Source organism: Cibotium barometz, chromosome 8 (assembly GCF_041138505.1).
Source record: "Cibotium barometz isolate CiBa-2024 chromosome 8, ASM4113850v1, whole genome shotgun sequence".
NCBI classification, from domain to species: Eukaryota; Viridiplantae; Streptophyta; class Polypodiopsida; order Cyatheales; family Cibotiaceae; genus Cibotium; species Cibotium barometz.
Genome location: NC_141053.1, coordinates 43642230 through 43653613, shown reverse-complemented (window position 1 = coordinate 43653613; position 11384 = coordinate 43642230). Strand labels below are relative to the sequence as shown.

Below are 11384 nucleotides of genomic sequence, written 5' to 3'. Positions count from 1 at the left end.
TAACTATAAGCATGCTCTCTTGGGGGACATTAGAAAGCTTAAACCGATGCTTGTGGATGCGTGACAATGTGGATCAGAGCTAGTGCTATTGGCTCCAGATGGGAAGCCGAGAATAATATTGCAGAATAGTATTGTTGCCTTTGCTAAAGAGTTCAGCAGAGTATTTTAGGAAAAAAAATTTAAGAGCCTTGGAAGCAATATTTTCCCAAAAAAACAAATTGAGAACGTCTTCTTCTCGCCTGCTTGCTGCTCTTGAAGGCTGTCGACATGACCACTTCGGCGTGACGGTATGTAGATGGGCACGCCCCGGACATTGGTTGGAAATGGATTGGCCGGGCGCTCGCCAAGGGAGATTCTGAATCAACTCGACCGAGATGGCAGTGCCCAGGCTGACACCTCAACCTACGCTTCGCTCGTGCAGTGGTGTGGGAGTGCCAAGGCCCTGCTCGATGGCACACGCTTGCACCACCACATTTTCCAGAGCGGGCTTGGCCATAACACGCTCTTGCTCAACCTCCTTGTTCGAATGTACGGCAACTGTGGAGCTCTCGGCCCTGCTCGTACACTGTTTGCCCAGCTGCATGAACCCAACCAGCACTCTTGGAACTTCATCATCTCAGCACATGCCCGGCATGGTGACCGCAAGTGGGCCTTCGGGCTTTTCGCCCAAATGGAAAGAGATGGCCTGTTGCCAAATAAATTCGTCTATGCTAGCGTCCTCATTGCTTGTGCCCATAAAACAGCCCTAGCTGATGGTAAACGCATCCACGTCCGTGCCCTCAGCAATGGGTTTGAGTCTGATGTTGCTGTTGGCTCTGGCCTCATCAACATGTATTCAAAATGTGGTAGCTTGAAGAATGCTCATGGCACATTCACTAACATGCCCGAACATAACACGCATTCTTGGACAGCAATGGTCACAGCCTATGCAAACCATGGTTATGGCAAGGATGCTGTTCACCTGTTTAACCAAATGCAACAGGAAGGATCAATGCCAAGCAAGATTACCTTAGTTAGTACTCTACCTGCTTGTAGCAGTGAGGCATTCTTAGCTGAAGGCAAACACGTACATGCCTGCATTATAAGCAATGGGTATGAATCAGATTCCATTGTAGCAACTGCACTTGTTAACATGTATGCAAAGTGTGGGAGCCTGGAGGAGGCAAGGATCTTGTTTGATGACATGTGCAAATGCGATGAGCAATCATGGAATGCCATAATTTCAGGATATGCTCAACATGGCCATTGTCAAGATGCTCTCCATCTTTACAATCAGATGCTTTCGGAAGGTATGGCGCCCAACAAATTCATCTTTGCAAGCATCATCTCTGCATGTGCTAGCCCAACTGCCCTTGCTGAAGGGAAGCGGATTCATGCTTTCATCATTAGCAGTGACTTTGAGTGTGATTCTGTGGTTGGGAATGCCCTCGTCAACATGTATGGCAAGTGTGGCAGCCTGGAACACGCTCAGTGGTTGTTTGACAAAATCCAGGACCGAGACAGATTCTTGTGGACCTCCATGATTGTTGCACTTTGTGAGCATGGAAAGGGCAAGGATGCCCTTCAACTTTTTCTGAGAATGCAGCAAGAAGAGGTGAAACCAGATAAGGTTACATTTGCCAGCGTTTTGTCTGCATGTGCTAGCGAATCGACACTAAATGAAGGCAAGCTGATACATGCTTACATTGTCGAAATTGGATTCAAGGTAGACTTAGCTGTGGGGAATGCTCTTGTGAATATGTATAGCAAGTGCGGTAGCCTCACAGATGCAGAGACTGTGTTTGACAAAATGGCTGTGCGGGACACGGTGTCATGGAATGTCATGATTGCAGCATATGCCCAGCATGGACATAGTAAGACTGTCCTCACACTTTTTGATCACATGAAAGGCGAAGGGGTATCACCAAATGATGTTACCTTTGTTAGTGTTCTCTCTGCTTGTAGCCATACAGGTATGGTTGATGAGGGCTGCCATTACTTTGGGTGCATGACTAGAGATCATGGGATAAAGCCTTTTGAGGATCACTATAATTGCATGCTTGACCTCTTTGGGAGGGCCGGACGGTTGGATGAGGCAGAAAACTTCATTTTGAAGATGCCTATAGAGCCTAGCCCTATTTCGTGGATGACTTTGCTGTGTGCTTGTAAGACAAAAGCTGATTTGAATAGAGGATTCCGCTATGCGCAGAAATTGTTTCAACTGGAGCCATTCAGCTCTGCACCATACTTCATGCTAGCAAATATGTATTTTGGAGTTGGTATGGAGGACGAGGCAGTAAAGGTGTTACGCACATTAAATAAGAAGGGATTGAAGCAATCAACATTCGAATCTTCACATATGGTGGAGTGGTCTACAGATCTTCGAAGAGAGTGTGCAGGACATGCTTCTTTGTTTTCACCAGATCTAGCTCTTCAGGCGCAGATCAAAGTGAGGGCATGAAACAACCATAGGCTTTGAGGGCATTTCATTTGACAGCAATGGGCTCGAAGCGCATTCAAAGAAACATCCTATCATGCATTGTGACGTGGCGTTTTCAAGCATTTCTCAACACGATATGCCTCTGGGAAAGCATGGTGAGTTATTGGAGTCACCTTTCTCAAGCAACAGTTTTGGTGACCTTTTCACCTCATTCTTATCTGATAAGGAGCTAGCTAGCATATTGGTGTTATTGACTATTTTCTTGCTTGTAAAGGCTGACTGTCATGTTTGTTCCTCCTAAAGTAGGTATTCGAGTTATTGTTAATGTGTCAAGTCATTGTTGATGTTCATTCTTACCCATATGGGTTGTGTCGCTTGTGCTCATCTTTGATTTCAGGTTAAAAAAAGGCAATTTGAGTGAATTGGATACTTCGTGACTTCTGAGTACCATGGCTAGATTGACTGCTTCTATCAAAGGCTGCTTTTACTGGCTGCACTTCATGTGGATATTAAAGAAGATAGGCCCGTTGAGTGTAACTATTGCCGTGGTATGTGTCTTAGGCACTTGTTCTCTTTATGTAGAACACTCATGCCTATGTGCTAGGTGTAACATGTGGAAGCTTACAGATAGGATTATCCTTTGATAATGAATATTCAGCACTTTGGTTCTTGACGATTGCACAATGTAATGATGAGAGAGAGAGAGAGAGAGAGAGAGAGAGAGAGAGTTCTATTAACGTCCACTAGACGCCTCAAAGTTGTATGGGAGAGAGAGAAGAGATAAGTACACGTGATAGGTGTCACGTGCACCCATGCACTGTGGTACACGGTGACAAACTGGTTCATCTCAAGAGTGCAAGAATCATGTACTGAACTAATACCTTTCTAGGATATTTTGTCGTATGCCGTGACCCCTTCATGAGCCCCAATCTGGGACATGTTAGGCACAAGCTATGTAGGTCAGTCTCCCAGCCATAGAGGTCAGTGTCAGGTCAGTCCTCTTCACTCACTGTGGAGAATTCAGCAAGTGTTCATCATATAGGTGCATGTAGAGGTCAGCCATAGTAATGGGCAAGCCTTGTAAGGGGCACTCAACACCCCTAGCCTCCATATAAGACCTGTCTCAGTAGCCCTTGTGTGCCTGGGCAGCAGTCGGCCAGGTTCTGCAGCAACCCGACCAGCAAACCGACCTGACCAGGCCAAAACAACTCAACCAGCCCAAGACAGCCATACTAACTTAAATGCTATTTAATGCAAGTCGTGGGCTTTTTCTGCAGGCTGACAACATTCTAAGGCAGCTGACCAGCACCTTGTAGCCATATAAAAAGGCAAGACCTGTTCAGCCCCAAAAATCAGAGATTATCAATCAAAGTCAGTCAAGCATGTGTGCATAGGCTCCAGCCTTTGCATACCTATAGCCACTCTTGTGCTTTCAGCCCAAGGCAAAGAAGCTTAGTCTCTTCAGGAGTATTTAGGACACCAACCCTTAGTCTCAGGCCGGTGTATTCTCTCAAAGATAGCTTCACAGTCGCCTACAGCTTATGCATAGTTCTACCCAGCGTTTGGTCTCTTTGTCCTTGTGTTTGGTGGTCAGTCAGTCAGCTTGTTTGCTCAGTCTTGTGGACACACTTTAGCTTGTATACAGTTCTCCAGAAGAAGAAATAAAGCAAATACTCCTGCTTGTAGGGAGAGGCCTCTCAGTGGGTAATTTGGGACCCCATCTGGTGTCGTCTCTACTACATCTCTTTCAAATTCATGTATGTTGTTTTTAAAGGATTGCTAAAGACTCACTAAACTTGGGTTTAAAGAAGGCTTTGTTATTTCACACGGTCCTAGCTCGGTGCATGCTACATTGGTATCAGAGCTTGGGCCGTGATTCAACTAGGCAACCTAGGCTGAGGACATCTTGTGGATGGTAAAGTTAATATGCTTGTTGCCATGAATTTATTAAAAACAATTGGCTTAATTTGAGTATGGGAAGGTCCATTAAGTGCTGAGGAGCTTTCTCAGTACAAGGAGGAGGGTAGATGTTTCTTTTGTCATACAAAAGGACACACTTCTAGGGATTGTCCGAAGAAGCCTCCAAAGCCCGCCGCCGCCGCCTCCACAGCTTCCGTGGTGAGCTCAGCTCCCACACAGACCCCAATGGCTACCCCTAGTTCTTCAAACCCCGGTGCTTCAGTTAGAGCAATTATTAGCTGGGAGCTCGAAGATAAGCAGAAGGGCGCCCATGACCAGGAGTATGAGCACAACGAATTACTCAAGTCCTTTGGCTACATAGATGGCCAGAGAGTCGTTGTCTTGTTTGAGAGCGGCAGCACGGAGGATGTGGTCACGGAACAGGCCGCTAGGCGTGCCCGTTTCGAGATGACTTCGGTGGACAAACAGGTTGAGGGTTTAGCACAGGTATGACAATGAGCGTCAAGTATGAAGCTCTAGTTGCTAAGTTTGTGATTCAGGGCATAGAGTTTGTGCGTGACTTTATGGTTGCTCCTCTTGTAGGAGCAGACATAATTTTGGGTATTCAGTGGTTTCACAAGTTTCTTCCTGATGTCAAGTGGGATAAGCACACGTTCCAGATCAATCCAAATGTGTCAAACGCCCCGTCGACCATTAAGTGTGAGCCAGGAATTCCGAACTCTCCGCTCATAAGCCACTTGCAGAGGCTAAGCGAGCAGTCAGGAAAGGCGCACAGTATGCGATGATTTATATTGTCACGAATTTGCTTCCCAGTCCGAGTAAGCGTAATACGCAGTGCTTAACTATTGTTGATAGGTTTAGCAAATTTGTTATGCTTATTCCTTGCAGGGCCAATGTGACCGCCGAGGATGTTGCCCAGTTGTTCATTTGGCATTGGTACCCGATTGGCGGGATTCCTAGGACCATAGTGTTAGACCGAGATGCCAAGTTTACCTGTCATTTTTGGAGGGCATTGTTTGATAATTTTGGTACTAAGTTGAATTTTTCCAGTGCATTCCATCCACAGACAGACGGCCAGACAGAGATATACAACCAGTTGGCCTTTGATGTGCTGAAGTGTTATGTCCACGCGATCAGCAAGGTAAGTGTTTTCTTCAGCTATTGGCAGGACTCCATATGAGGCAGCGTTTGGAAGACCTTTCCAGTCGTTGTTAACGAGGACTTCGTCTTCAGTACCGGAGGCGAACAGAGTGACGGAGTCTTACAACAAGGAGATCTTAGAGTCAGTAAAAGACAGATTGGCTAAAGCGCAAGAGGCCTACACTCGATAGGCCAATAAAGACCGAAGGGATATGAAGTTTTCGGAAGGGGATTGGGTTTATCTTCGGATTATGAAGCAAAGATTGAAGCAGGTGGGCAAGCGATGCCCAAAGTTGTCTTTCAGGAGCTTCGGACCTTTTCTCATTAGGAAAAAGATTAATGAGGTGTCTATGTAGTTAAAGCTACCTCCGAGTTGGACTATGCACGATGTATTTCATGTCAGTTGGTTAAAGCCATATGCAGGTCCAACCCCTTCAAAGGTCAAAGACGAAGTGGAACCAGACATTTTGGATGAAGCAGAAGTTATGGTTCCAGAACAGATCCTTTTGCACCGTTTCAAGCATGGCTCAGGCCGAAGACTACGACAGTTGCTCACGAAGTTTCAAGACCGAGGAACTCATGAAGCGGTATGGCTCGACAAAGAGTTTTTCGAAGACTATCCGGCGTTATTGACGGATTATTTGGAGGCTATGCAGCTTCCGTTAAGTTAAGCAGAAGGGGATGTCACGTGTATCCCGCACTTGGATGCCACGTAGACATTTCTGTACAGAAGGTGCATGACCTGGGATGGTGAACTGGTCCCATGAAAGCCCAGTCCGGGATGAGTCAGTCAGGGATCCATCTCATTTGTCCGAGGTCAGGTGTGCATTGTCCTGCACAGGAGTCTAAGGTCAGGTGTGCACTGTCCTGCACATGAAACAGTGCCAGTCTGCGCTGTGAGTCCCTCTAGAATGATGTCAGTGATTCTGTGTATTTGGTATGGTACCGGATGCCAGATCACTGAGTAGTTAGTGTTTAGGACAAGGGGCCAGCCCATAGGGCTACCCCGGATCTTAGTGTGGGCATGGGAATGGTGTGGAACCACGCCCATGAGTGCCATAAAGGCCCAGGCTGAAACCACAAGCCATGGAGGGGCCCTAGGACAGCCCTAGGGCAAGAATAAGGCAGATTCGTTTTTTTGATCGTAAAAATGACAAACTAAGTTATATTTTTCAACTCTGAAGCAAGTACATTGTTATTTACAATGGGTATGTTACATCTTTTTCAACTCTGAAGCAAGTACATTGTTATTTACAATGGGTATGTTACATCCTTCCCTACTAAAAGAACTCGAGATGTCCTCATCTCGGCACGAATTCTGGGTAATTCTTTTGGAGGGTTGACTCTTCCTCCCAAGTGGCATCCTCCTCAGGGTAATCTTTCCATTCCACTAAATGTTCCCTAAGGATTCTATTGCGAAGCACTCTTTCTCTAGAGTCGATGATTCTATTAGGTCTCATTTCAAGGACTCCCTGAGTTGGCATTACAATTTGTTCATCATCAAGAACATGATCAGGATGAGGCACATATGGCTTTAGTAAGCTTACATGGAATACATCATGGATTTTGAGGTGGGTTGGAAGGCGAAGTTTGTAGGCATGTTTTCCCAAACATTTGATGACTTCATAAGGCCCACAATACCTTGGACTCAGCTTCCTAAATTTTCCAAGAGATAAATAACTTCTCTTTGGCCGCACTCGAAGAAAAACTTTGTCTCCTTGCTGAAAAATTCTTTCAGATCTTTTGGTATCAGCATAATGCTTCTTTCGATCCTGGGCGGCTTTAATATCCTTACGAATAGCTTTGGTTTGTTCTTCCATTTCTTCAAGCATTATCCTGGAGGCTTCAACCTTTAGTGTGGGGTCAGAGAAACTTAAGGGAGACAAACATTCCTGACCATAAAGAGCTTTGAATGGTGACATCCCTATGCTTTGGTGATAGGATGTATTGTAAGAGAATTCCACTAGAGGGAGATACTGAATCCACTTCTTTGGTTCACGCCCACAATAGGCTCTCAGGATGTCTTCTATAACCTGATTAACTCTCTCAGTTTGACCATCTGTTTCTGGGTGGTAAGTTGTACTGAAACAAAGTTGTGTTCCAATAGCCTGGAATAATGATGTCCAGAACTTTGAAGTGAAGTCAGAGTCCCGGTCACTGACTATTCTTTTTGGCAATCCATGAAGCCTAAAGATTTCCTTGATGAAAAGGCGGGCAATATCAGAAGATTTAAATGTCTTCTTTATTGGGATAATATGGGTCACTTTGGTAAGCATATCCACAACTACTAAAATAGAATCATACCCTCCTTGTGTTGTGGGAAGACTTGTGACAAAATCCATACTGATACATTCCCACTTCATCTGAGGAATGTCCAGAGGTTGGAGTTTCCCGGGCATTTTGATTCTTTCAGCTTTAATCCTTTGACATGAAAGGCATTGTCTGATGTATTGAAGGATATCTCTCTTCATTCCAGGCCAAAAGTAACTTCTCCTTAAGGCATTCAAGGTTTTTGCATAACCTGGGTGTCCTGCTACGGGGCTATCATGAGCTTCATACAAGATCATCTTCTTCAGTGTAAGATCTTTGGGAATACGTAACCTATGCATGAAGTAGAGGCATTCATCATCGAGGGTGTATCCCTTGATCAATACATTTTTCTTTTCTGTGGGTGCCTCCTTGTGAACTAGGCTTACTAGCTTTTGGTAATCAGGGTCATGAAGTGAAACCTGCTTTACCTTCTCTAGGATGGGGTTATTGGGCATAGAGATTGCACTTAGGAAGGATTTGCGACTGAGGGCATCTGCTACAACATTATCCTTTCCAGGACGAAATTTGATATCAAAATCAAACTCTTGCAGAATCTCAATCCACCTCCTTTGCCTCATGTTGAGATTGGGCTGGGTGAAGATCCACTTTAAACTCTGGTGGTCAGTTACAAGCAGAAACTTACGGCCTAGGAGATAGTGTCTCCATAACTTGAAACAATGAACAACTGCAAGGAGTTCCAAATCATGGGTGGCATAATTGACTTCATAGGATTTAAGCTTACGAGAAGTGTAAGCCACAGGCCTTCCTTCTTGAATTAAGACACCACCAAGTGCAAGGCCACTAGCATCAGTGACAACCTCAAACTCTTTGGTGAAGTCAGGGAGCTTCAGAACTGGTGTTGAGGTGAGGATAGTCTTAAGTTGGCTAAAACTGATTTGGTGGATTGGTAACCATACTATCTTACATTCCTTCTTGAGGAGATCAGTTAAGGGTGCGGCTATCTTGGCATAATCCTTAATGAAGATCCTATACCATCCTGTGATGCCTAGAAACCCACGGATTTCTTTGACTGTCCTAGGGGGTGGCCATTCCAATATATCCTTGACTTTGGCAGGGTCTACTGAGATGCCCTTTGAGGAGACAATGAACCCTAGATATTCAATTTGGGAAGTGAAGAAGGTACATTTGCTTTTCTTGGCATAGAGCTTATGTTCGCGCAGTATTTGCAATACTTTGCGTATATGCTCCTCATGTTCCTCTTTTGACTGAGAATAGACCAAGATGTCATCAAAGAAGACCAGGACAAATTCATCCAAATAGGGTTGGAAGATATCCTGCATCAGGCGGTTAAAGGTGGCGGGAGCATTGGTTAATCCGAATGGCATGACTGTAAATTCATAGTGGCCATAGCGGGTATTGAAAGCGGTTTTGGAGATATCTGATTCCTTGATCCTAATTTGATAGTAGCCAGACCTTAAATCCATCTTGGAGAAAACTTTGGATCCATAAAGTCTGTCAAGAAGTTCGTCGATGCGAGGAATGGGATATTTGTTTTTGACAGTGACCTTGTTTAGGCCTCGGTAGTCAATACAAAGACGAAGCGTGCCATCCTTCTTTCTCTGGAAAAGAACAGGCGCTCCCCATGGGGAATTACTAGGGCGAATGAATCCTTGCTCAATGAGCTGCCTAAGTTGTTCCTTGAGCTCTATGGCTTCAGGAAGAGACATTTTGTAAGGTCTCCTTGAAACTGATTCAGCCCCAGGGATTAACTCAATCCCATGATCTACTTCTCGAGATGGGGGTAGTTTTGTAAGTTCCTCCGGAAAGATATCTGAAAACTCCTGGAGCCAAGAGGGTTCTAAATCTGGGTTGCTTTCTTCTACCTTGTTGAGTTTGACAAGGAAGATCTGTTGGCCCTTGCGCAGTCCCTTAAGAAGGCGATTAGCTTTGACCAAATAAAATTTGGGTTTACCTGTTTTTCCCTGGGTTGATACTACCTGTCCTTGACTATTCTTAAAGGTGATGCTTCCTTCAGCACAGTGAATGTCAGCATTGTTTGCAATTAACCAGTCCATACCAAGGATTCCATCATAAATCCCTAATGGTAAGCTTCTGAAATACCCATGGGTTGATTCACCACCCAATTCAAATTCAAGATCTCCCACACAATGTCGGGATACTTCTTCTTTTCCACTAGCTAACTCAACAATCATTGCTTAGGCTCGTTTTTGATCTAACTGTAACTTACGCAAGCATTTTGGAGAAAGAAATGAATGCGTACTACCACAATCAATCAAGAGCTGGAAAGATCTACCTTGATAAGTAGCCGGAGCTTGAATAACAGAAAACTGCTGATTAGGTCCTTGATGTTCTATAGCTGCATGAATGGTGGCTTGCTCTTCTTCTTCCATCTCTAAAGTCGGTTCACCAATCATAGAGCAGACACGGGCAGTCACTCCACGACCTCTACCACGTCCACCACTACCTCGTCCAGCCTGGCGGTTATTAGGAATCCCACGACCTTGAATTGCCCGGCCGCCTTGTGGAGCAGCAATGACACTAGGATTGAGAGAGGGTCTTGCAAGTTTGGGGCATTCATTCCGGAAGTGGCCAACTTCATTGCAATAAAAGCACCTTTGGTCCCCATAGGATTCTGAAGTGGAATTAACATAACTGCGGGGGATAAAATTATTGGGGTACTGACCAATAGTGTTGTGGCGGAAATTCTATTGGTAATTCCTCTGAAGGCGCCCCCTTGGGTTAGACTCAGGATAGACTCTCTTCTTTGCTTGACCACTCTTTACTTCTTTAGCCAGAGGTTTGGCTCGGGTAAGAGCATCTTGCAAGGTAGTTGGCCTCATTGCTTCAAGGCGAGAATCCAAAGGTTCATTCAGCCCTTGGCAAAATCGGGCCACTTGTTGAGTGATCGACATAGGTGGAGCATATTTGCCAAGTGTGACAAATTTTGAGTAGTATTCCTCCAAGGTTAAGCTAAGCTGCTTGAGGCTGAAGAACTCGTTCATCTTAATAGATTCATGAGATGGGGGAAGATAACGGCCCTTCACAGCTTGCTTAATGTCACTCCAGGTTTGGGTATCTTCAGTGACGCCCTTATCTCGGCACCATTGCTTCCACCAAAGTTTGGCGTCCCCGGTAAGACGGAATTTGGCAAGCATGGATTGATTCCCAATTCCTGTACCAGCAGCCGAAAAGTAATCGTCCATGGCTTCTATCCAAACTTCTGCATCCCTTTCAATCTTTGAACCTGCCCCATTAAATGAGGGAGGTTGCATTTGTTTGAGGAGAAGCTTCTTCTCCTGTGTATCTGTATATAATGCATTGGGAGCAAGAAGTTGACGATCCTGGTTATCAATATGAAGCTAAATTTAGAATCATGTCACTTAGGCGGTTTAATACACATAAGACAATGAGTGTGAAAATCAAAACCTTTTATTCCAAGCTTTAATATTTACAAGTGAACCAAGCCATTTACAAGGATTGGACTAAATCCAATCTTATTTATTTACATGGTAGTCCTCTAGGGAGTCTAATAAAGATCTGCGGTGGTAGCATTGAAAAAGTAGGGGGGTTCTCCCATGGTTTCAAGAACTCGATAAGTCTCTGGTAGGGGAGG

The 11384-nt window shown here is 44.9% G+C and overlaps 1 protein-coding gene across 3 annotated transcripts in view; it reads left to right on the top strand.

Annotated features, from left to right (window-relative positions):
- The first annotated feature begins 210 nt into the window (after positions 1-210).
- The window catches only part of LOC147636303 (pentatricopeptide repeat-containing protein At3g53360, mitochondrial-like), a 35934-nt gene continuing 24760 nt past the window's right edge, over positions 211-11384 (top strand). For all 3 annotated transcript variants that reach the window (XM_086801756.1, XM_086801754.1, XM_086801755.1), the window contains exons 1-2: positions 211-2574; positions 2817-2967. In XM_086801756.1, coding sequence (XP_086657882.1) covers positions 296-2440 — 2145 coding nt within the window. In that variant the 5' untranslated portion in view covers positions 211-295 and the 3' untranslated portion in view covers positions 2441-2574; positions 2817-2967. The remainder of the gene's footprint in view (positions 2575-2816; positions 2968-11384) is intronic.